General features: G+C 41.7%; 1 protein-coding gene across 1 annotated transcript in view; it reads left to right on the top strand.

Annotated features, from left to right (window-relative positions):
- Window positions 1–4,841: 4,841 nt before the first annotated feature.
- pcdh15b (protocadherin-related 15b) overlaps window positions 4,842–26,600 on the top strand; it is a 564,355-nt gene continuing 542,596 nt past the window's right edge. Inside the window, exons 1-3 of the mRNA XM_052027763.1 lie at window positions 4,842–4,854; window positions 5,109–5,123; window positions 5,474–5,539. Of these exons, the coding sequence (XP_051883723.1) occupies window positions 4,842–4,854; window positions 5,109–5,123; window positions 5,474–5,539 (94 nt within the window). The remainder of the gene's footprint in view (window positions 4,855–5,108; window positions 5,124–5,473; window positions 5,540–26,600) is intronic.

Below are 26,600 nucleotides of genomic sequence, written 5' to 3'. Positions count from 1 at the left end.
TTGGCCTTATTAATCATCTCAGGACCTACAAAACTGGAGCAGAACGAAGTCATCCTTGATCCCAAGGGATTGCTGTAGAAGAAGGTGCTTCCGCAGCAGTCTGCTGGGCCCATTACCTTTCAGTCATGATAGCAACCAGATAATGGCAGGTGGGCGGGGAGCGCTGACACTGATGACATAGTGGATGGCTCAGGAGGAAGACCCAGGCATATGTGTGTCACTGGGGATAGAAGCTATGCTACTGCACAGGCAGGACATCGGTATGCAAAGACAATGCTTCCTAACAGAGCCAGTGTCCAAATTCCTCAAAGTCTCCTGTAGGTTTTACAACCTTGCATTCACATGAAGACACCCCTTGCATCATACAGCTGTAAACAGAGAGCAGAACAGATTTCCATATGAACTCCTACCTTCCCATCTCCCCACTTCCTCCTCAAGCTTCTGCTCTTCAATGGGAAGGGAGGAATTCACGTAGAAATTTCCTTTCTGTCAACCAAGAACTCAGCTAGGCACAATAACTGCAACCCACAACCCCTGTTCACCAAGAGGCCCACTCCTTGCCTTCCTTCTGCTCTCTTGGCCAAAATGCAAAAATAAAACCTGCCACAAAGTTAACATTCCATCTTAAATCTATGTAGAATTCTGGCATATTTCCATACCAATAGTTACTCTGGACTATTCCCTTAGTACAGGTCCTCCCTAGGTTACAGCAGGGTTCCGTTCCTGTGAACCCAAACAGTTCGCAAGTCAGAAATGCAGCTGCGGGCTGAATTCCCACATGGCAGAAGATGCCTGCAGCCCTGCAGAAGCCGGCAAACCCATCCCACTGGTCTCGCAAACACTCGTTCATGTATACAGACTGTACATTAGTCGGATTTGTACCTGTGACTTGCTTCTCCTTGTCCAAGTGCTGCTGCACAGGGTAAATAGACTAGCTACTGTATAGCTGCTGGAGGACAACCTTGAGCTGCTCTGGGCCTGCAGGGTCTGGCTTCATGTTGCTCCCCCTCAGCAAGGGGAGGCAGCGAGGCAATAGAAGGGGTACTGGTGGGGTGGGAGTGATGAGAAGATGAATTCTAGTCAGAAAGTCAAAAAACTGTGGATATAAACAGAAAATGCTGAGAAGCTCAGCAGGCTAGGCCACCATCAGTGGGAAGAGAAACAAGAGTTAATATATCAGGTCGAAGACCCTTCATCAGAACTGGGAAGAAGACAAAAGAAACTTGTTAAGCTGCAGGAGGTTGGGGGAGGGGGATGTCTCTGAAACTGGGGTGAACAGGGGGATAAGCTGCAGACAAGGTTATCTGGTCAATGAGTGAATGGGAGTAGTTAGAGAGTGAGAACAGAGACAAAAGAACATAAAGGAAAGAATGTGGGAGTTGCAAAATGCAAAGCAAGAGGGCAAACCTGGCAGGTCAGACTGGGCATGTGCTCCACACCGACAGGAGATAGAAGGAAAAAAAACAGGGACGTATTTCCCTTTTTTCCCTCTGGGAGTGAAGGGATTTGAGATTTCCAGTGCCTGCAGTTTTTTTTAATTTTCAAAAACCTCTGAATGTTGGAGTGTGAAATAAAAACAGAAAATGCTGGAAATACTCAGCAGGTCAGGTAGCATTTGTGCAGAAACAGAGTTAATGTCTTAGCTAAATGATTTTCGATCAGATGTCTGATGAATGCTTGTATCCTGAGAGAGGGCATTAGGTTTGTGCTCATTGGATAGATGGTTTGCATGGTGTATTTCATGACCTAGGACATACCAAAGCACTTGAAGTGCAGCCACTGTTGTAATATAAGAGATATATCATTTTACACAGAGCAAACTTTCACAAAGGCAGTAAGCAGAAAGTTTGATTTTAATGTTTTTGACTGAAAGGTGAATACTGATTAAGGAGTTATTGTTAACTCCCTTGCTTATTTTGGCATTTTGTAAGTACTTCGGTCTTCATCTGACAGTGCAGTAATCCATCATTAGCGTGTCACCCTCGACTTTTATGCTGAACTTCTGGAATATGACTTGAACCTACAGTCTCGGACGCAGTGGCTGACTTCTGGGGCTCCTTGAAACCACTTTGAACATTGCAGTCTAGCGACTTGACAGTAACAACCTAAGTTGGAGTGGCAGTAGTGTGGACTTCTGCTGTGACTGGACATTTGGTAGTTGTTGCTTGTGCTGCAAAGGAAAATGTACCTGTGGCCATCCAATACCGTGTTGTGTGCGGGACCGGAGTTGGCCAGCATTTCAACACTGGAAAACGTGGACTCCAAATTTTGTGCAGAGCTCTACTCCAAGTTGGCACCTGAGTGCTCAACAGTGACTGATGCTTTTCGGGAGGTTTCACAAAGCTGGGTTTTACCACAGATGCGAACCACCCTTTAAGCTAAGCCTATCCCATTGAAGCCCTTGTCTGAGTCTGCTGAGCTGGTTCCTGCTCTATCAGTTCCTGCATTTTGGGAAGTCAAACCAGGGTAGGACTTTCACTGTGAACGGTAGGGCCCTGGGGAGTGTTGTAGAGCAGAGGGACCTAGGAGTACAAGTGGCATCACAGGTAGACGGGGTGGTGAAGAAGACATTTGGCATTCTGGCCTCATCAGTCAGGGCATTGAGTATAGAAGCTGGGACATTATGTTGCAGCTGTACAAGATGTTGGTTAGGCCGCAGCTGGAGTATTGTGTACAGTTTTGATCATCCAGTTATAGGAATGCCATCATTAAGCTGGAAAGTGTGCAAAGAAGATTTATAAGAACGTTGCCAGGTCTCGAGGGCCTGAACTGTAGGGAGAGGTTTGGCAGGCTAGGACTTTATTCATTGGAACATTGGAGACTGAAGGGTGACCTTATAGAGGTGTGTAAAATCATAAGGGACATAGATAGGGTAAATGCACATAGCCTCTTTCTCAGGGAAGGGAATAAAAAAAACTGGAGGGCGTAGGTTTTGGTGGAAGGGGAAAGATTTTAAAGGAGTAACTTCTTACACAGAGGGTGGTGCTTCTATGGAACAAACTACCAGAGAAATTGGTTAAGGCAGGAACAGTAACAACTTTTAAAATACAGTTGGACAGGCACATGGATAGGCAAGTTAAGTGGGATATGCGTCAAATGTGGGCAAATGGGATGGGCTTAGATAGGTATCTTGGTCGGCATGGACTGGTTGGGCTTAAGGGCCTGTTTTCGTGCTGTATGAACCTTTGATTCTATCCTTTACCCCAGACTCCAGACCACCTGGTATCTCACCACATTTAGATCCCACTCTGTGTTATCCTGCAAGTTAAGTGCAGTGTCAGCATCCATGCTGCAAATGTGAAGTTAAGTGATAGAGTCCCATCATCACCATCGCCACCTTGTTGCTCTTCTATTGCCTAGATAGGCTGCCGTTCTTGGATATCTGAAATTAAAACCTGACAGGAGTAAAACTAGGGTGTGGGGACGCCTGTGGGTACGTTGTGCAGGCGGGAAAATTAAGATGTGCCTGCTTACACCATTGGGAGCTTGCACATCAGAGGTCTGGGTTGTGGGGTGTGGGAAGGAGACTTAGCTATGAGGATCCCATCATCTTCTTTAACCTGTTGCTGACAGCTTCAGCAAAGGTTGCTCTAAAACTGACCAAGATCTCTCCTCCATGGGGGGGTTGGGACATTCAAACCCTCTTGGCTTCTGATGATTAATTGCTGCTCCCTGGGCAGTCCACCTCATCTCGCAATAAAGATGGAATTGTGTTAGTGAGCATGAGGCAGTGTTTTTGGGTGATGTGCCTGTCGTGGATGAACCACCGCATCTGCAAGCAAGTTGAGAGCATGAAGGTGCAGTGGATGAATGCCAGCGCTCAGACCAGATTGATGGAGATGGGTGATAGTCGTGTGATGAGGTTATAGTTGGGTTGAGCAGCTCTTGAGGTTCGCGCCTCAGTTGTAGAATATGGCTTTTGAAGATGTATTCATTGATCTGCTCCTGCACCCTTGTTGATTAATGCAAACACTGGAAACTTACAACACCAAGGCTGTCAGTGTTTCCACAGACTTCACAGATGGTGCATGAACACAGTAAAATTCCCTGTTAAGACACGGATCTCAGAGATCTACTACTGACTCTTCAAAAGAAATTGCTTTCAGGAGTGAATAAAATAGTAAAAATCAATTGAATAGACAAGCATATTTTCCAGACATTTACCATAAAGTAATTGTATTGCTTAATTATTTTATTTTGTGCAAGGTAGTCTGCTTTTGTTGTTTACTCATTTTCTATTCCTAATAATTTAAATTAAATATAACTTTTCCTCATAAGAGTATGTATATTTTGCTTGAGGAAGGCTGCATCCATATACATACTTAAACAAAAGTCTCCCAGGTACAATATGTTCCTCAGTGCCATCACATAGCTTCCTTTCTTCATTTCTTTGAATAGGTTTTACCTATGGGATGTAGCTTTCCACCCACCCTGGAGAAATTATTATACGGGCAGTTCCTGGGTTACATAAGGGCTCTGTTCCTCAGAACTGTCCGTAAACCTATTTTTTCTTAAGTCAAGAAAATAAACAATTTCCCCCAAGACCAAGATGAAAACCCATTGCCCAAAATAGTGGAGCCTCCCCTTCCAGATGCACAGCTTTGGTTTCTCTCAGTACTGCAACGTGGTGTCATCCATTTTCTATAGTTACCCATATTATTTCGCTCTGCATACACTTTCTATAATTTCATTTCATCAAATATCTTCTCTTTTTACCCTAATGCTACCTATAATTAACCTAATGGAACATATGCAGTATCCAGTTGTTAATGAATACATTATATAACTAGTTTGCATTTCTGTAACTAACTTTCCTATCTTGAAAAATTCTTTAAAAATTTATGGGGAATTTGTGTAAGGTCAGATTTCTGTAAATCAGGTCTTACTTAACAGGGGAGCCCTGTACATTGTCTACAGATGGCAAATATGGTTAGGGTTTGTTGATTAATTTTGTTTTACTCAGGTTATGTTAAATAGCACTTTGCAGTTCTTGCCTTAACTTTTGAAACCCAATGTTTTATTTTAATCCATTGAAAATTTGTCATCCTTTCTTATCTTCCACTCTGCTGTGCTGCCTCAATGTTTTCCACACTGAACTTTGACTCCAGACTGGCAGTTTGAGGGTAAGATAGTGAATAGCACAATTATATAAGCTTAACATCTTTAAGTGTTTTTGCTCAGCTAATCTTAATACCTTATGCACTGTACCTTTAAATTAGTCTGTTTGTTAATGTGGTTCATTGTGGTTGTGTTCTATTAAAATTCATATTTACATAAGCATGAGGAAAAATATAATGGTTACAGAATTTTCCTTCTATAGTTTTTTTTATTTGTTACTGTGTGAGATTTGAATTAATAAAAATGCAATGTTTTGGCTACTTAAACTTGTGCAAATACTTGAATGTTTAAGTGTTTAATCTTATCCTCATTGTATGTGTATGGTTTACAGATAATGTTTTGTTACCACTGACAGATTGCAAGCTGGCAAGATCAGGTCCCCCAGCAACAATAGTCGCAATTGATGAAGAAAGTCGAAATGGTGAGTGTTGTGTTACATTTATTTGACTTCAGATCATTTGCAAGTTTAAATTTTGACACTTGAAGCAAAAATAATGTGGCATTGTTGACTTTGAATGGATTAAATTTGAGTGTGTAAATTCAATGTATTTTGATGGGTTATGTGTGAAGAGCTCTAAGTCCCAAGGCCAAAAGTTACAGTTAATGATTTCAGTCTACAAATGCTTAATATGTTTGAATGACATTTATTTGTCTACTCTTCTAGCAGAGGCATTAAAGCAGGGGTAATGATTCCAGGCCAAAGGTGCAGACTTTTACTGATACATTACAATGAAGTTATATTGATGCAAAATAGCTTTGAGTGAAGATAATTCTTCTTGAAATAAAAAATCATTCTCAGTTTTCAAGTGGGTTGATAGTTGTCCTTTTTGGATTACTTCAGGTCACAAATAAATTCCTTTTCACACATATTTGTTATTCATATAACTTCATTGCAATGCAAAACCTTGATTTAAGCACTTAACTGGGGACTGGTGCATAGACATATCTCATGGGAAAGTGTCACTTCTGTACCCAGTGTATTGCACCTCTGTCCACTGAAGAAATTATTATTCAACGATTTAAATGCAGCAGTGAAAGTAACAGGGCAAACTGGATTATTGTGCTAAACTGAATCAGTGGATGGGTTTAAATCTCGTGGTGACGGTGATAATTTAGCACGAAATGTTTCATTACATCATTCTGATTATTACTCTAGAATATTGTTTATGTGATTAACACTCAGCATTAGGACATAAGTACATCTGAAGGAAAATTTTATGGGGCTATGGGGAACCAGTGCAGTGATAAAACTAATTTGATTACACATTCTAAGGCCTAGCAGATGCTCGATGGCTGAATGGACTCTTTTGGTAACATTCTGGGAAGAAAGAAAGGGAACTTAATTTTATAAACTACAAAATGTTCGAAGATGCATTATAATTTGTTAATTGCAGTCAATTAAGTATGATATTGGGTGGTAGAGTGACGCAGCTAGTAGAGCTGCTAGCTCAGAGTGCCAGAGACCCGGGTTCAATCCTGACCTCAGGTGTTGTCTTCGTGGAGTTTACACATTCTGCCTGTGACTGCATAAGTTTCCTCCAGGTGCTCCAGTTTCCTTTTACATCCCAAAGGCGTGCAGGTTGGTTGGTTAATTGATCACTGTAAATTGTCTCTAGTGTGTTGGTGCATGGTGGAATCTCCAGGGAGATGATGAGAATTTGGGGAGAATAAAAAAAATGGGATAATTGCAGGATTGGTGTAAGTGGGTGGTTGTGGACTTGATGGTCCAAGGGGCCTGGTTCCATGCTGTATGTCTCTCTGATTCTATGAAAACATGGCAGCCAATATAGACACTGCAGAGCAGCACGAGCAACTATGAGATGCCTAATCAGTTCCTTTCTTTTTAGTGGTGTTATCTGAGAGATGAATGTTGTTTTGCATACAGAATTACTGGACTTTTTTGCGATGATCGAATGTACAGATAGTAACTTGGTTTACCACCTTATTTGGTTTTCCTGCAAAGCTTTATTTAGTATCAGCCGATTTGCAAGTTCACATCCCATACTTTTGCTGTAATCCATACTTGTCTGTCTCAGAGGTGAGATGGCTACCACTATGTCATGCTAAAACCTGATTGAAATTTTCAACAGTGTTGGTTATATAGCAATACCAAATTCACCATCTTGCTACATACATTTTCATAACTGCAGTTATCAATTGCATTGCCTTAATGTTGCCTGCAGCAAGAGTTTACCTTATCTACCCATAAAAGCTCTTAAATACTTAAATTGCATTAACATGTTGATAACTTTAAAACGTATGCTGGTGCAAGAATATATATGAACTGCTTGGGTAGAAGTGCTATTATTTCAGTTAAGAAATGAAAATATGGTGCACTGAACCTTTGATGCAATAAGTGGCTCCCTTGGGTTGAATGAATACTCAACCATGGGAGCCATTTATTGCCTCAAATGTTCAGCAGGGATGCATTAGTCTATAAGAGAGAATTTTTACTAAATGCATTTGAGCATTGTAATATTTATTGCTATTAATTTGCAGTCAAATCTGAACTTCTTAAAGAATTCATTCATTTTTTTGGGATCTGGGCACTTGCCCATTCCCAATTCCCTTGAGGCACCAACTGGGGCAGTCCATCCGGTGAAAGTACTCCCACAGGGTTGTTGGGTGAGCACTTCTAAGATTTGGACCCGGCAACAGTGAAAGGACAGTGATATATTTGTAAGTTAGCATACAGTGTGACTTGGATGGATCATATGGTTTTCCCACACAAATTGACAAAGGGGTAATGAAGCTACCTTGTTTTGAAATATAAATTGTGACTTCCTTACAAATAAGTAAATACACAAATTGATAATTGCCATTCATATAAATAGAAGTTTTGCGAACTTGCAATTCTTTTTAGTACAAAGTTATAATTTTCTACATTTGGTTTGTTAATTTTGCCTTGACCCATGTCCTAGTACACAAAATAATGAAAAGGAGAGGATGAAAAGCTGCAAGTATAAGCCCCTCCATCAAGCAGAAACTAGAGAGAGAGTAGCGGTGGGGATGATGGGGTAGTGACTTAATCCCTCTTGACTTCCATCTCCCCTTCCCTCCCTCCCAATCCCTGGTCTTCTCACCTTGTCTCACGGTTAAGCTGCTGTTCTGAGCAGGAATGTGGGCAATAGAATTTGTTAAGTGATGTCTGGTTTAAATATAGGGACCTGATTTGAGTCACGTCATGTGCTCCTTTATAATAAGAGCAGAAGATACTGTTAACACTTCGCAGGTGAGGCAGCGTCCGTGGAAAGAGACTCTTCGTCGGAACAGGAAAAGGAAGCAAACAAGTTAGTTTTCAGTAGCAAAGAAGGTGGAGGAGGGGTGGATGGATCAAAGGGAATATCTCTGATTGGATGTGACCAAATGGGTTAGTGGGTTAGAAGCAATTCATGCTTCTTTGTCTTTGAAATTTGTTGCTAATAGCAGGGCTTTGAGTCATGCCCAGCAGGACAGATGACGGTAATAGAGAGAGAAAAACTGAGCCAAAAGCACAGATGGTTGACTGACAGAAATGGCCAGCTCTGATACAGTGAGAAAGAGCAAGTTACCTAAAGTTAGAGAATTCAGTATCGAGACTGGAAGGATGCAATGTGTCCACATGAAAGAAGATGGGTTCTTCCTCAAGTTTGCATTGGGCCTCATTGGAACAGTTCAGGAGGCCATAGATAGAGAGGTGGGAGTGGGAGGGCAGGTAAATGAAAGGTCAGGTGCAGACCAAATGCAAGTGAGGGGACATCATGGGAGGGGTCATCACCCGATCTGTGTTTGGTTTCTCCAACATAGAGGAGGCCACATTGTGAACACAGCATGGCCACAGTTCAGGAAGAAGAAAGACATTTCAGAGGTGAATGCTCATCCTTGGAGCAAATGTGACAGAGACTGAGGAACTGGGAGAATGGAATGGAGTCCTTGCAAGTGGCAGGGTGAGAGGAGGTATAGTTGAGATGTGGAGATCTGTAGGCTTGTAATGGATGTTTGTGGTTAGCCTATCCTCTGAGATAACGACAGAGGGATCCAGAATGGAAGGGTAAGAGTCAGAGATGTACAAAGTAGAGGTGGGAGCAGGATGGAAATTAACCGCAAAAGTAATGAAATGCTTAAGTGCAAGATGCAGCACCAGTGCATTCATTGATGTACCAGAGAAAGGGTCGGGAGAGTGGGCCTGGGTACACTCAAACAAAGACTGTTCCATATATCCCACAAAAGACAGGTGTAGCTGGGCCCATGTGAATGCCAATATAGGTGAACCCACATTATGGCCATTTGGGCTATAGAAATCCACCCTTACAGAATTCATAAATCACTCCAATTTGAGATACAGAATAAAATTTGTTGCTACAGAATTTATGTGACAAATGTAAATAAATAAACACAAAATTTATTTTTGTTTCAACTCGTGTTTCTTGACACATGTTCAGATGATGTGGCTTTATGTAACAGAAAATCGCAATATGGATCATTTTCTAGGAACAAAATCCCCCGACGTAACATTGGGGTCACCTGTAGTTACATTTTTGATGTGGAAAATGTGAGTTGAGTTGAAGGAGAAGACTTTCATTGCGAGGATAACTTCAATCAGGAGAATGAGCGTGTTGGTGGACCTTCCTGATGTGGGAAGCAGGCAGAGAGGGGTTGTACGTCCAAAGTGAGGATGTACCTAGTGGTTTGGACCAGGAAATTGGAAACTGCCAGAGTGGCAAAGAGCATCTGAAGTGTCATGGATTCAAGCAGGAAGGGACTGGACTGGGGAGAAAGAATCGAGTCAAAGAAGAAGCAAGTTTGATGGGACAAGAGCAGGCTGAAGCAATTACTCTGTCTGGACCGCCCTGCTTATGGTTCTTGGGCAGGAGATAGAAGCAGGCTCCGTGGGGCTGGAACATGACAAGATTGAAGCTGTGGAGGGAGGATCTCCTGAAAAAATGAGGTCTGTGGCAGTGTGGGAGACAGTGGCCTGATGTTTGATGATGGGGTCGTTTGTTTCAATTGTACCCAGAATGAGGATGTGTCTGAAAGCTGTTGTTTGGCCTCTGCATTGTAGATTTCACATGTACAGTGAAAAACCTTGTTTTGCAAGCCATCCATACAGATCATTTCAAAACATAAGTACATCAAGGTAGTACAAGGCAAAGGCAATAACAAAATGCAGAATATAGTGTGACAGTAACAGAGAAAATACAATGATGGCAGACAGTAAAGTGCAAGGGCCATGATATGGTAGATTCTGAGGTTAAGAGTTCATCTTTAATGTGTAAGAGGTTCATTCACTATCTTGTAACAGCAGGATAGAAGCTGTCCTTGAACTAGTGGTGTGTGTTTTTTCAAGCTTTTGTAACTTCTGCCTGATTGGGAGGAGGGGGGAGAGAGAATGTCTGGAATGTGAAGGGTCTTTGATCATGTTGACTGCTTTTCCGAGGCAACGAGAAGTATAGACACAGTCCCTGGAGGGGAGGCTGGTTTTCATGATGGACTGAGCAATGCCCAAAGACATTTGGCTAAAGACATGGTATTGGTATTGGTTTATTATTGTCACTTGTACCGAGGTACAGTGAAAAGCTTGTCTTACAAACCGATCGTACAGGTCAATTCATTACACGGTACAGTTACATTGAGTTTGTACAGAGTGCATTGATGTAGTACAGGTAAAAACAATAATAGTACAGAGTAAAGTGTCACAGCTACAGAGAAAGTGCAGTGCAATAAGGTGCAAGGTCACAACAAGGTAGATCGTGAGGTCATAGTCCATCTCATCGTATAAGGGAACCGTTCAATAGTCTTATCACAGTGGGGTAGAAGCTGCCAAGTCTGGTGGTACCTGCCCCTTCTAGCCGATGGAAGAGGAGAGAAGAGAGAATGTCCCTGGTGGGTGGGGTCTTTGATTATGCTGGCTGCTGCACCAAGACAACGAGAGGTAAAGACAGAGTCCAAGGAGGGGAGGCTGGTGTCCATGATGCACTGGGCTGTGTCCACAACTCTCTGCAGCTTCTTGCAGTCTTGGGCAGAGCAGTTGCCATACCAAGCCATGATACGTCCAGATAAGATGCTTTCTATGGTGCATCGGTAAAAGTTGGTGAGAGTCAAAGGGGACAAACCAAATTTCTTTAGCCTCCTGAGGAAGTAGAGGCACTGGTGAGCTTTCTTAGCTGTGGCATCTACATGATTTGACCAGGACAGGCTGTTGGTGATGTTCATTCCCAGGAACTTGAAGCTCTCAACCCTCTCGACCTCAGCACCATTGATGTAGACAGGTGCATGTACACTGTCCCCTTTCTTGAAGTCAATGACCAGCTCTTTTGTTTTGTTGACATTGAGGGAAAGGTTGTTGTCATGAGACCATTCCACTAAGCTCTCTGTCTCCTTCCTGTACTCCAACTCATTGCTGTTTGAGATATGGCCTAAAACGGTGGTATCATCTGCAAACTTGTAGATGGAGTTAGAGCAGAATCTGGCCACACTGTCGTGAGTGTATAGGGAGTAGAGTAGAGGGCTGAGGATGCAGCCTTGTGGGGCACCAGTGTTGAGAATAATCGTACCAGAGGTATTGCTGCCTATCCTCACTGATTGCGGTCTGTTTGTTAGAAAGTCAAGGATCCAGTTACAGAGGGAGGTGTTGAGTCCTAGGTCTTGGAGTTTGGTGACAAGCTTGCTTGGAATTATTGTATTGAAGGCAGAGCTGTAGTCAATAAACAATAGTCTAACGTATGTGTCTTTTCCGTCCAGATGCTCCAGAGCTGAGTGTAGGGCCAGGGAGATGGCATCCGCTGTTGACCTGTCTCGCCGATAGGTGAATTGTAATGGGTCCAGGTTGTCTGGTAGGCTGGAGTTGATGCGTGCCATGACCAACTTCTCAAAGCACTTTATGACGGTGGACGTCAGAGCTACTGATTGGTAGTCATTGAGGCATGTTACCTTGCTTTTCTTTGGTACCGGGATGATAGTGATCTTCTTAAAACAGGGGAGAACCTGAGATTGAAGCAGAGAGAGGTTGAATATGTCCGCAAATACTTCTGCCAGCTGATCAGCACAAGATCTGAGCACGCGGCCCAGGACACCATCTGGGCCAGGTGCTTTCCTCGTGTTCACTCTCCGGAAGACTGATCTTACGTCCTCCACTGTGATCACAGGTTCAGCTGCGTTGGTGGCTGTCAGGGTGAATGGTGACAATCCACTTCCCTTTTGTTCAAAACACGCTAGAATGCGTTAAGTTCATCAGGAAGGGATGCGCTGTTGTTAGCTATGCAGCCCGACTTCGTCTTGTAGCCTGTTATGGCATGTAAGCCCTGCCATAACTGGCGGCTGGTCAGGGACTCTATTTTGAGTTAGTATTGCCTCTTAGCATCCCTGATAGCTTTTCAAAGGTCATACCTCGATTTCTTGTACCGATCAGGATCACCAGATTTGTGTGCAGCAGTCCTCGCCTTCAGTAGGGAGTGGATCACCCGGTTCATCCATGGTTTCCTGTTTGGGAACACCTGTATTATCTTCTTTGGTACACAGTCCTCCACACACTTGCTGATAAAGTCTGTGATGGTAGTGGCATACTCATCAAGGCTGGCAGCTGAGTCTTTGAACATGGACCAGTCCACTGTCTCAAAGCAGTCACATAGGAGCTCATCTGCTTCCTTAGACCAGCACTGCACGACTCTCCATACTGGATCCTCCCGTTTCAGTTTCTGTTTGTGTGCAGGGAGAAGGAGCACAGCGTGGTGGTCTGATTTCCCAAAGTGAGGACGAAGGGTGGCTCGGAAGGCATCTTTGATGGTTGTATAGCAGTGGTCAAGGGTGTTGGCACCCCTGGTGGAGCAGGAGATGTGCTGGTAGTGTTTTGGTAACACACTCTTGAGGTTGGCCTGATTGAAGTCCCCTGCGATGATGAAGAGGGCCTCAGGGTAGCCTGTCTCAAGGTTGTTTACCACGGAGTATAGCTCATTGAGTGCAGGCTTCATGTCCGTCTGTGGTGGGATGTAGACTGCCATCAGGATAGCTGAAGTGAACTCCCTTGGCAGATAGAATGGTCGACACTTCACCGTTAGATATTCCAGGCTGGGTGAGCAGGAGCTCGCCAGGACCGTCACATTGGAGTATCTCTAGTTATTGATTAAGAAGCAGACCCCTCCGCCTTTAACTTTGCCTGACGACTCTGTATGGTCCATTCGATAAATTGAAAAGCCCTCAGGTTGAATAGCACAGTCAGGTGAAGCAGGTGTAAGCCACATTTCAGTGAGACATAGTACACAACAATCCCTCAGTTCTCTTTGGTAGGTCAATCTTGCCCTTAGTTCATCAACTTTGTTCTCAATGGACTGGACGTTAGCTGGTAGTATGCTGGGGAGGGGGGGGGTCTTGTAACCACGTTGTTTCAACCTCGTCTGCAGCCCAGCCCTCTTGCCACGTTTCCGAGATACGCGGCGGCAACTCTTCATTCTTGAAGTGGAGCCACCGGGTAAGTTATTGTTTAGGGTCAGACCTGTATGACCTGGAGTGGATTCCCCTGGACTGGATGGTAAGTAACTTCTCCTTGCTAGACTTTGAAGACCTGGAGCGGATTCACCTGGACTGGTAGGTAAGTGATTGCCAGTGAACAGACTTGGAAGACCTGGAGTGGATTCACCTGGACTGGAAAGTAAGCTTGGAAGACCTGGAGTGGATTCTGCTGTCTTGTGAGGTAAGTTGTTGCTTCCACACAGGTTTAAGTGTCTTGAAGAGGAGTGAGCTGCCTCAGCAGGTTAAGTGGGGTTGTCTAGGTGGGCCTTGGCGTTGGGACTCGGCCTCGGGTGCTCTGTCAGGTCAGGTGCAGAGGCAGAAGAAGAGTTCAATGTCGTGTTGGGCTTGAAATTCATTCAGCTGGGGATCTTCTGGGACAAAACTGAGGGGGTGAGATGGGCTCAGAGGAAAGTGAAGGTGGAGGAAGGTCAGGAAGTGTAATGGAATCCAAGAAATGCTGAAGTTTGCGATCTTTTGGGATCCGAAACAAAGGGAAAGAGTTGTCTGTCTTGAACCAGAATGCGGTGGAGAACACAATGGAATTGCAGACCATGATAGTTTTGAGATTGAAAGGGTCATAGTTGTTGTAGAGAGAGGTCAAGATCATACATGAGCTGATGCCTGGCATAAAGTGTGTATCTCAGGGTGAGATGAGAAAATTGGATCCACAATCCTGATTAGACTTTGCTGAAGCTTTTATGCATTGTGTGTTCTGCAGGATGTCTTTGACAGACGGCTCATGATTTTTATTAATATTGTTCAGCTCAGTTGTAATAAATTATGGAACTAAACAAGCCAGAATTAATTTGCAGGCCAAAACTGAACTAAATAAGCACGAAGATAAGTATATTCAATCAAGTTGGTTAATTTAAAAAGTGGAAGTTTTGAATAAGGCTCCACAGTGATTTTATCCCAAATTATTTGTCCAGAAATACACAATTTAAACAAAGTGTTTGGTTTAGTTTTAATTTTAAAACTCTTTGTGGGTAAACAGAAGTGAGAATTAACTAGATGTAATCTTTCCTAAATTACTGACTTTCTTAACATTAAAATACAACTGTCTAAAAATTTGTCCGCAGTTAGAAGTGCTAAATACAGCATATAGTGGTGGTCGTGTATTGCATTCAGTCTATGAAATTCATTTCCATTGAAGTCAATTGAATGCAGTTGGGAAGTGGAGTAGAACAGGCTATCACTTAAAATGGTGCCTTTAGTTCTGCCAACTGGAGCTGAATTTCTTGGCAGACAAATTTTGACAGATCTTACCAAAATCTTCAGAATACTGCTACCCAACTCTCACTGCCCCTACCACGCAATTACCGAGGCTGCACTTAACTTTTGCAATTTAGTGGAATGAGTGGACTTGGTCTGGAGCAAGCTGTGAGTGGTGACAAGGCCTCAGGCAGCAGATCCTCAGGCTGCGCCCTTAGCTCGATACTGCCAAAGGCTTTGAACTGTTTTTAAATGTCTCTCGTAATCAGAGACATATAAGCATTCTTCAAACAGATGTAAGTGAAGTAAAAAGGAATTAATTTGATATGAAAACAAGTATTAGAAATTAAAAAGAGTTGTTAAAATCAAAAAGAAGTACTTACATGCATTAAAACCAAAAATTGCTGGAAATACCCAGCAGGTTGGGTGGCATTTGTGGAGAGAGAGAAACAGAGTTAATGCTTCAAGTCAATGACCCTTTTAATATTCTGATTTGCTTTTTTTATTTTGGATTTTGAGCATCTGTAGTTTTTTTGTCTGATTTTCACTTACCTTTTTATTCAAGAGCCTTGATTCCATTCAGATGAATGGGACTGAGCTACTTGTGTGAGTGGTGGTGAGGTGGGAAGTCAGATAGACTGGAGTGGACTTAGGAGATGCGCTGCCCCTGGAGGAGGAATTCACCTGCAGTTCACCCTGGTACCACTGTCCACAGCTGAGCACATTTCAGCCCAATAACACATCAACGTTCTGGACTACCTTCAGTCCGTCGGTCTAGCCAGACTGTAGCTCACTTTGGAATGGCTGCTCCATTGCCATTCTTGCTTATAAATAGCAGCTTTCCTTTCTTCATCTCTTATATCTATGCTGATCGTAGCCAAATAACGTTTGACATTTCTCCCACAAGGCCTCCTGATCCCAGCCTTCTGGGTGGTTTGCACAACACTTTGTGGATTCAGTCAACCTTCCTAACTTGTTGTGATGAGAAGTCAATCTGTCAGTTAACAGGTTTAAATTATGAAGACAGCTTACACTGACAAAACTTCCTCTGACGTGGAAATATGATGCTGTCCCGTACTCTTCACTTGGTCAATTCCCACAGTGCTGTTAATTGAAGAATGCTTTCACTGCACAGTTTGCAGACCCTACTTGATGCGGTAGAGTCAAGAACAACATGGGTTGGATATGTGGCGCATAGCCTTGAAATTAAAGCTTAATCATTCTGAAGTGAAATCTGGAAGTGCCTTTTCACAGGAAGGTCAACGGATAACTGAACTCTTTATCCCCCAAAAACCACCGAGGCAAGGTCAAAAAGAGACTTGTAGATATCAGTTAGGCAAAGTTATTGAGGGTTACAGAACTAAGGCAGTTAGATTGAGCTAAAGTAAGGTCAGTTCTGATCTAATTCATTGAGAGATCAAAGAGATGAGTGATCTCCTCTTGTTGCTCTGCATTCGATGTTCTTGCATAGGAGTTATTTTAATCCCTCTAAGCTCTTTTAGAGGATTATTAACCCAAGTATTTTGGCAATCCTTTCATTTTCAATTAGTACTAAAGTCCAAAATCCTGTCAAAAAGAAATAAACACTCTATCTCACACTTGCTGCTTTCCATATCGAAGGAAGCTACCAGCACAGTTTTCAATATCGTTCAGCTGTGCTCCAGCACAGCCAACACATCTGCACCTCACAGTGGTCATTAAATGAGAGCAGTTCATTGCTAAATGACAGGATGATATGGTCTTGAGGTGAACATGATGCATGTGTTCCCATGCTGCTACTGCCTCTTCCCTTGCTGGTGATGTATATTGCAGGTCTGGGAGATGCTACTGAAGAAACTGTGGCAAAATGTTACAGTAGCCTATAGACAGTACAAACTACTGTTATGATGTGTAGGTGTTGGACATTTAAGGTGATTGATAACATGTCGGTGAAACAGATTGCTTTTTTCTGGATAGCATTGAGCTTCTTTAGCTTTGTGGAGCTAGTACCAATCCAGGCAAGGCTCAGCAACATACAGTCTGCTGGAGGAACTCAGCGTGTTGAGCAGCATCTGTGGAAGGAAGGGAATTGTTGACATTTTGGGTAGGAACCCTGCATCAGGGCTCAATCAGGCTCAACCTGAATTACATTCTCTTAGATATGTAGAGTCCTTTGCTGAATCACTCAGCTGCTCATTAATCCTGTCTAAGCCAAGATGAGGAATGGACGTTATGAAGGAAATAATGGGGGTCGCAGTTGAACATCCTCCTGGACACCTCTCAGCTAGAGCCATTAGATCACAATCAGAATCAAAAATCAAAAAATGTGCAGATGCTGGAAATCTGAAATGAAAACAGGAAATGCTGGAAGGCAGCTTCTGTGGAAAGAGAAATGGAGTAAACAATTTAATTCCAAGGCCCTTCATCAGCGGCAATGGGACTATTCTGATGAAGTTTCTCAGACCTGAAACAATTTCTCTATTTCTGTTTCCAAAGATGCCACCTGACCTGCTGAGTGTCAGAACATTTTCTTTTTTATAGATCACTGTGAGAAATAGGGGCATTAAGTGATTGTTTTCCCTGTAAAATTCTTGTCGAAAGGGCCTAGCAATGATGCATAATTTACATTTTTGTTTTGTATTGGAGTAGAAATTCATAACTTTTGTCTGCATTAAACGTTACATTGAAATAATAGCAGAACTGAATTTCAAAAGTGCAGTTCACTGTGCAGTTGTTATTACATTGTGCATTTAGTAGACGTAATCAAGGACATATCTTGACCTCAATGTGTCTTAGGTCTGATAAGTCTCTTATTTTGTTGCAAGAGTGGCAATTGGTTCATTTTTTTCTTTGTTGTTGCTAAATTGTTTGAAGTATTTATTTTCATTTTTCCAACTGATTATTTGATCTCTTGGTGCAATGTAAGTATAACCAAACCTTTCCTCCAGTTTCCACCAGGTAAAAAAATTCACAAGTTGCAAATGCCATGATTGTAAACTTTCAGGTGTCACACTCTGCTGCACTTAAAATAAAGAATTAAGTATCTAAAAAAGGAGTAACAAACTGACCATAAACCTCTGCCATCAGTCTTCTCTGTACGATAAACCCTGGTGAAGTACTTGATCCTTCTTCCCCACACCTTACCAATTTCTGATCTGACCAGTTGAAACCATATGCAGAGCTCTGCTGTTGATAGTGAGTCTGACACACAGCACACTCTGATGCATATATCCTCACATTATTCGATTTCCATGTGCCAGACTCTATTTGCAATTACAAAAAAAACATTTTCATTTAACCACTTATTCCAATTTTATATGTTTTTCCGTGGCTCTGCAAGCAGAAACTCCATGCTCATTCTGTAATTTGCTTCTTTCAGGCTGACACGATCCCTTGCAGCTGAACCTTTTGTGATCTCTCTCTTGCTTAATGGCCTTCTCTTTTCTCTTAATTTTCCTGTGTGATAGAGAAAATTATGAGGAACTGCAGGAGAAAATGTTTGAACAAGGAACAAGAAAGGTGTGGAATGAAATCATCACTGGGGAGAATAATAGAAGTGAAAGAAATGAAGGTTCAGGAGGAAGGAAATGTGTGAAACTGCTCATGGGGACTGACCCCAAATATTGGAGTCACTGATCAACTGAGAATGACCTTAACACCTACATGTAGAAGTGTCCATCACGGATGGTCGAACTGAAGTGATTCACAGAACAATAAAGCTTTCAGGGACAAAGGAGGTCAGTGAACACACGTCTGCACCAGTCTATGCTGGGATAGCCCAAAGGAATTCAGTTAATCTGATCCATCCTTGTATTCTTCTTAAATTTACTTGCTTGCCTACTTATTGCAACACAAGCCATTCAACCTATTGGGTTCATAGAGTCATACAGCTTGGAAACAGGCCCTTCGGCCCAACTAGTCCATGCCAACCAAGATGCCCCATCCAAGCTTGGCCCATAACATTCCAAGCCTTTTCAATTCATGTAGCTGTCCAACTGTCTTTTAAAAGTTTTTATTGTACCATCCTCAATCCTCTGGCAGCTAATTCCACATAGATAACACCCTTCTGTAAAAAAAAATGTTGCTCCTGAAGTTCCTCTTAAACCTTTTGCCTCTCATCTTAAACCTATGCTCTCTAGTTCTTGATACCCCAACTCTGGGGAAAAGCCAGCATCCATTCACCCAATCTATTCCCCTCATGGTTTTATACACCTCTATAAGATCACTCCTGCACTCCAATAAATAAAGTCCTAGCCTATCCAACCCCTCCCTCATGCCCGGAGATGTAGTTATCTAAAATGAAGTCATGACAGGGGTCAACAATTGGTGATAGTGGTGGGGAAAGGCTGTGATTGCTAGTTGGTGGGAAAGGAGGATTGGATGAGCGGTAAATGGGCCAGGTCAGTCAAAAGTTCACAACGGTGTCAGGTAGGGTAATGGACAAGAATATTCAGAATGAAGGTGCTGAAGTGGACCAAAGGAGAGTTGGTAAGCAAATAGCAAACAGGGGGCTTGACTGACTTGTATTCAGAGTGCTGGCTTTGGACCTACTCTGGGAGGTCTGCTTTACATGGTGCAGATGCAGGTCAGTAATGTTGTGAAAATCCTGGAAGTGACGCCAAGCTCAAGCACGTGCAAGGCCCTTCCTGCATTATGTTGCAGTCACTCAAGGGGACCTGGAATGAAAGTTGCAGTAAGTTCCTGCTTATCATTCACAATATATATCTTTTGTAGAACCTGGGTTGCATAGTGAGGACATGTGGTTTAATTTCAATGCAAGTGGTTTCTGCCCCCAAAGCCTCTTCGTTTTCTGCATAAAGAATTTCCTCTGAAACAGTCATAAGCACAGGCAGCAATGGAAACTAAGCATTCCTGTCCACAATATATTCAGAAAGGAAATAGAGAGTGGGTTTTAGGTTGAGGTTTGGTTGGTTGGTGGGATTAGTGAGCAGAGGGTGGCTATATTGATCAAGGGATTATTATATTTCTACATAGAAAATCCAATGTCTGAATCTATTTGGTTAAAATTAACATTGGAAAAGCATTATTATAGAGCAGCACATTGGTGCAGTTGCTAAAACATTCCTTGTTTTACATGCCTATACAGGAAGTACAGTTTTGAAAATTGTGGTAGAAATGATACTTGGTGTTGTCAACATTTGTGCACCTGAGTATTGTTGCTATCAGGACAGAAACAGATCATTGCATTCCACAGAAAAGTGATAAGTTAGGGTAAGGCTTGAGAACAAGACAGAGTGAGTGTGTAATCAAACCGATATGGTATCAAGGGGAATGGGGGAAGGTGGTGCTGCAGGATATGGGAGACCTGATGATACACATTCATGTCTTTGAAATTGGCAGGGCAAGTTGAAAAGGTGTTTTTTTTAAATAAGAAACTTAAGTGTTACTTGGAATTGTAAATAGGGTCACTGAATGCACAAGAATTTTAAACCACTTGTTAGATGGTGATTAGGGTGTTGTGTACTCTTCTGGACTACTTCTGTGCTGACGATTCTATGCTAAAATCCCTGCTTATGGTGATCCAATAAAATTTACATTTTGTTTCATGTTGGGTAATCTTTCTCAATTTAGAGACTGGTATTGGTATTGGTTTATTATTGTCACTTGTACCGAGGTACAGTGAAAAACTTGTCTTGCATACTGTTTGTACAGATCAATTCATTACACAGTGCATTGACATAGTACAGGGTAAAAACAATAACAGAATACAGAGTAAAGTGTCACAGCTACAGGGAAGTGCATTGCAGGTGCAGTGTCACTATGAACCAGTCATTAGTTGTCCAGCTTGCCTCTTTAGATGCCATGGTATTTAAGTGACAGGTCTCACTCCTAATTTCTGTTCTAGTTCAGGATCCTTACAATAAATCATTGTTTCCTGTGTCTGTCTATTCACCTTTAAATCAATATAGGATGCCTGAATGGATTTTGGAAGGAAGAATTTCTATTTAAGTATCACAGTAAATGATATTTAAATAGAAGTATTAACTCTATTTCTCTCTCCACAGATCCTGTCTGACCTGCTGAGTATTTCCAACACTTTTTGTTCTATTTCAGAAGGTAGTTATTCTGAGGTGACTGTCTGATCCCTGGGCTTCCCAGAGTCTTTCTAAGGGACAATGGGATATGCTCCTAATTGACAGAAGACCTTCTTCTTGTGTGGAAGAGTGGGGCGCCATTGACACTCAAAGCCCGATCCCGTCCAGGAGAAAGCAGCCCAAACGACAGGCACCCCATCCATCATGTTAAACAGTCACTCCCTCCACACATGAAGTGTGTGCCATATACAACATGTTCTGCAGCAGCTCGCCAAGGCTTTCTTTATATCACAGGTAGAAATGGAAGTAATCACATTGGAGGACTTCCATCTACCATTCCCCCTCCATACCACTTAAAAATAGCACGTTCACCTCTGCTGCTGAGAATAAATATGGAAGCTCTTAACCCTACCAATGTCAAAGTACTTCCACCAGAGGCAGTGTGATGGCTCAAGGCAACTCAGCACCACTATCTCAAGGGCAATTGGAGGTGTGCAGCAAATACCTTCATTTCAGTACATGAATGAGAGTAAAGACCTGTAGGAAGGTTGTGACCAGCAGCATGGGACAGTTGGTATCGCCCCCAGGACCTCTTCCTTAACCCCTCTCCAAGGGCTTCCAAAACACAAAGTGCTTGCTGTCCTCGAATTCTTCTGAGCCTCCAGCTGTACCAAGGGTCATTAAATTCAATAGAATGCACTTTGCTGCAATTAGTAAATGGATTGGGACTATTGGTCAAACGGAGGAAGGACATCAGGGCATTGGTTGGCTCAGTTGTGCTATTTTGGCATTATGAATTCCAGATCATTCTGAAAATGATAGAAAAAGACAAATACTAAAAAGACAAGAATATGTGAAAAGATGAAGAAAGTGACAAAAATTTGAAGTAGATTGCACATCTAAGGTAAACTCTAGTTAAGCATATTAGTAGTATCAAAGTATGATTGGGCATTAGATATGATGAGAAAATAAGTTCAAAAACTATGTGTTAGGTTGGATTGGGGTAGACTCTGGAAAAGTAAGGAGTGTTGCGAGCTACAAGAGTAAGGTGGTAGGACAAAGTGTGCACAGGAGTGTTGAGCAAAACGGAATATTTTAATCAAGGGATAATATGGGGACAATTTTTACTATTCCAGCCAGCAAGAATAGTCATATCAATCAGCTACCCATTTTACACATTGCTTGATTTTCCTTCACACTAATCTGATGTAAAGGAGAATAAGATAATGTGAAAATGTAACAGCTCTTCCTGCTGAATTAGAAAGTGGCACAGTTGAAAATAACGCCAATAGAATAAGTATATTTCATGTATAAATGAAAGGAAACTGCTTGTAGTTTAAGATGCCATGGATAAGTAAAAAAAGTTTAGAACCCAATTTAAATCAAAGACCAAAAAGAAATAATGATGGAAAAACTGCAGAAGAACTGAGCAGATAAGGTTTTAAGAATGGGAAAAAGCTAGGAAAGGGAGCATGGGAAAAATATTAAAAAGTTGAATTAGTTAAAGCAAAGCGGAACCCTTCTGGATCGTCAAAGTATGGCAGCAATATTTAATAAGTACTTTGTTGCAGTCTTTGTTAACAGGATGTAAGGAGGTAGTAAATCCTTAAGTGTTTAGAGTGAGATGAGTGATTTTGTGATGGATAAGAAGAGTATTTTAGATAAGCTAGTTAGGCTACAGGGAAACAGTGCTAAGGTTCAGTGGGAAACATCTTGGGATCTTGAGGAAGCAAACAGCAGAATTCCTCGTAATTATCTTCAATGTAATGTTAAGTGTGGATATGTGTTGATGGGCCTGAGCGGGCTATCTAATACCCATTTTTAAAAAGGGGGAAAGCTAAACTGCTTAATTATCAACTCATTAGCTTGACATATGTGGAATGATTTGAATCTATAATTAAGGGTGAAAATGCCACAAAACAAAATAAAGAAAAAAATATAGGTGCATGTCAAAAGGCCTGAGGGTAAGTCAAAAACCAGATCAAAGTTCAAGATTAGATTGGATAAGTGAATAAAGGGATTATAGACACAGCATGGAATAGGATGGTTGAACTATCTTCCTGCAGTAGGCTGATGTCCAAGCTGGGCTAAGTGATCTGCTCTGCCTTGTTACTTTATAAATTAGAGAGATATGGGAAATCTTGAAATAGGCCAATCTCCCTTTCGTCAGGGCTTAACAATTCGGCAAGTATTGCATTTCTGGTGCATATGTCTAGAAATTCAATTACTTCGTTTCTTTTTACATATTGTAGAACTGAAAATCCATTTTCCTGGAGTGAAACAAGATACTGACTATTTCTACGTCATTTGCATCATCAATGACTTTCCTTCTATCACGATGTTCATGATGATCTCACAGTATCCATTATCCTCAGCAAATAAGTCTGTGGTTACCCCAGTTTTAAACATTCATTCCCTCTACTGTTGTTGTATTGTGGTTGCAGTGTGTATAATCAACAAAATAACCTGCAGTTACTCACCTGGGCAACTCCATGAGCATCTTCCAAACCTATGACTTCTGCTACAAAGATGAACATGGGTAGCAGCTACATGGGAACACCGCAACCTGCACATTCCCCTCTAAATCACAAATCATTTTGCATAGGAAATATATTGCCATTGTTTAAAATTCTTCACCAGAAGGACTGCAGCAAATCAAGAAAGTGGATCAACCATCATCAAGGGCAATTAAGGATAAGTAATAAAGTCTGGCCTTGCCAATGACACTCTCATCCTGAAAAATGAATAAATTAAAACACTGGCAGCCATAATTAATTGTCATTGTTATTTGGCTGCCTTGGGGAGTGTGGCTTTAAGGGTGGTTGGTGCTCAATAAAGAGTCAGCATTAAACTGAGTGTGGCCTCATCAGGAATTGCATGGGTCCTTCTTTAGCGAATATTTCTGTGTCCAATCCACCCTAAGTAAGTTTTAAATGTTTTCTTTTGCCAATTTCACTAATTTTTGCTGGGAAAACTGAATGGACACTAGTGCTGCAGGCACTAGTGTACCAAAAGGGGTGAAATTCAATTTCAGAGCAATGTCTTAATCAGAACCAGGAAAAATTAGAGATGAAAGAGGCTTTAAGATTAAGAGAAACGAGGAGTAGGTATGAATGGAATTAATTTTTGGAAGTTCAGTGTAATGCTCAGGAGCTACTGATGGTGATGAATTGCTTGGCATATCAATATTAATAGTGTTTTTTTGATGCTACTCAAATTAGCATGTTGGAGATGGTGGTGAAGCAGTATTTCACTGGAGGTTACAGGGACGCCATTACAGTGGGCATACATAAATGGGAGGTTAACCAGAGATAGCTAACTTTAGAGCTGATGGTAACATATCAAAGATCTCAAAAATAGATTATGCCACAAGGAGACAGCATGGACTTGTTGGACCATGCGACCTCCTTCTGCACTAGGACAATTTTATGATTCTGTGATTTAGCTGGGAAAATCCCAAGTTCAAACATGAATTGTTTCCACTCATTCTTTCCCTCTTTATGCAAACTTCAACCAATCTTGCCAGACCACAAAGTATTGTGGCACGACTCTTGTGAAGCACTGCTCCATACAGTACTCAAAAAAAGAAAGGAAGTAGCTGTTACTCAGAGATCATCTTTAGATATTTTGAAGCAGTTTATACCTAGAGAGCAGGAAGGATAAATGCACTTAGGTCTTTCTTTTGGAGTGGAATAACATCCATAATTGTAACACACTTAGAAATAACGGTAATTGTGCTTTGGGTCATGTTGAATTTCAAATAGGGGAATGAACCCTGAACTAACGTTTGTTGTAATTATTTGTCCAATAGGTTGGGGTAGAAATGTCAGTGTTTCAGGGTAGCTTCTGTGCAAGTTGGGGAATCGGGGCCAGAGTGGCCAAAACGCAGATCTTTCCTTCCATTGGATCACCAAGGCTTGGATCTATGGGTTTGCTAGCTAAGAAACAACACAAAAAACAGCTAGCTGCTAAACATTGCACTGCCTTTAAGCTTACATTTAACAGATAATGTAACTACAATTAATTGAAATAAGGTAATCTTTCAGTTTAAATTTACAAAGGTCATACTGAAGAGTGGATCCTTCTATTCTTTGCTTCCAGTGAAGAATTGTGCTCTTCAGAATGGTGATGGAGACCACAATAATGTTATTGATTCTCTCTCCTGCATAATTGTTTGAGCACCAGAACAATGGATCCACCCTTAACTTTTTAATAATATTCTTAGGTTTCATTGGTGAGTGATTGGACAAAAACCTGGCAAATGGAGTTTAATTTAGGGAAGTATAACATCATGCACTTCAGTAAAAGGAATCAAAAAGTGGATTATTATCTAAATGGAGAGAGATTGCAAGTGAGTGAAGTTCAGAGGGATCGAGGTGTTCTAGTGCATGAATCATAAAAAGCTAGCAGGCAGGTCCAACAAGTAATTAAGAAGGAAAATAACATGTTGACCTCGATTACAAAGGGATTGGAGTTGAACAGGATGTTGATGAGGCCGCACCTGGAATACTGAGCACAGTTTTGGCCCCCTAACCTGAAAAGGATATAGCAGCATTGGAGGCAGCCCAAACGAGATAAAACAGGCTACTTCCTGGGATGAGAAGGTTGTCCTATCAAGAGAGGCTAGATAGTTTGTGTTTGTATTCCTTGGAGTTTAGAAGAATGAGAAGTGACCTTATTCACACATATAAGATCCTAAGGGGCTTGACAGGGTAGATGTTTCACTCAGGGGAGAGTCACTAAATATTGTACAATATATTGTACAATGTACAAAATATTGGTACGATCAATTAAAACTGAGGTGTGTAGAAATTTCTTCTCTCAGAGGGGAGTGAGTTCTGAAATCTCTGCCCCTGAGACTGGTGGAAATAGATAAATATTTTAAAGATTGACGAATTGAGGGTTATGGGGAACTGGAACAGAAGTAAAGTTAATGCCAGCAAAGATCAGCCATGATCATTTGGATGGAGGGGCAGGCTTGAAGGGCCTAGTGATTAACTCCTGCTGCTGTTTTCCTGTGTTCTTGTGTGTTTATTGATTTTTGGTTCTTCAGGTTTGATTGAAATTCTGTTCAAATCATTATCTATGAATGTGACAATGTACAATTAATTATTCTGAGCTACTTCTAGCAGGATTTGTTTTATGCTCACTGCACTGCATATTAGCAGTTCATATAATACACTGTGGCCAATAATTACAGTAGCTCAATTATTTGAACAATGAAACCCCGATGTTATTAAATGTTACATTGGCTTGACATGTTCTTAATGATTTATAATATTGAATCACACTGTAAAGTCAAAGTCAAGTTTATTGTCATGTGCACAAGTACATGTCTGCACAGGTGCAATTACTTGCAACAGCATCACAGGCACATAGCATCATATAAGCAGCATTCATAAGAAAAACATAAATTAACCATAAATAAAGTACACAAGAAAGAACATAATTAGAACAAAACTAAACAAAGTCCATTTTAGTGCAAAGTGATCAAAGTGGTCATGGTGTTGCTTGTGATTAGAGTTGTGCCAGTTGGTTCAAGAACAGAATGTCTTGAAGGGAAGTATCTGTTCCTGAACCTGGTGATGTGGGATTTCAGGCCTCTGTACCTTCTGCCCAATGGTAGCTGCGAGAAGATGGCATGGCCTGGATGGTGGGGATCTTTGATGATGGATGTTGCCTTCTTGAGGCACCACCTCTTGTAGATACTACCGATGGTTGGGAGGGACATGTGCATGATGTGTTGGGTAG

The sequence above is a fragment of the Pristis pectinata genome, chromosome 12 (assembly GCF_009764475.1).
Source record: "Pristis pectinata isolate sPriPec2 chromosome 12, sPriPec2.1.pri, whole genome shotgun sequence".
Lineage (NCBI taxonomy): Eukaryota > Metazoa > Chordata > Chondrichthyes > Rhinopristiformes > Pristidae > Pristis > Pristis pectinata.
The sequence above is the reverse complement of the archived record's forward strand: the minus strand, read 5'-3'. Positions and strand labels throughout refer to the sequence as shown.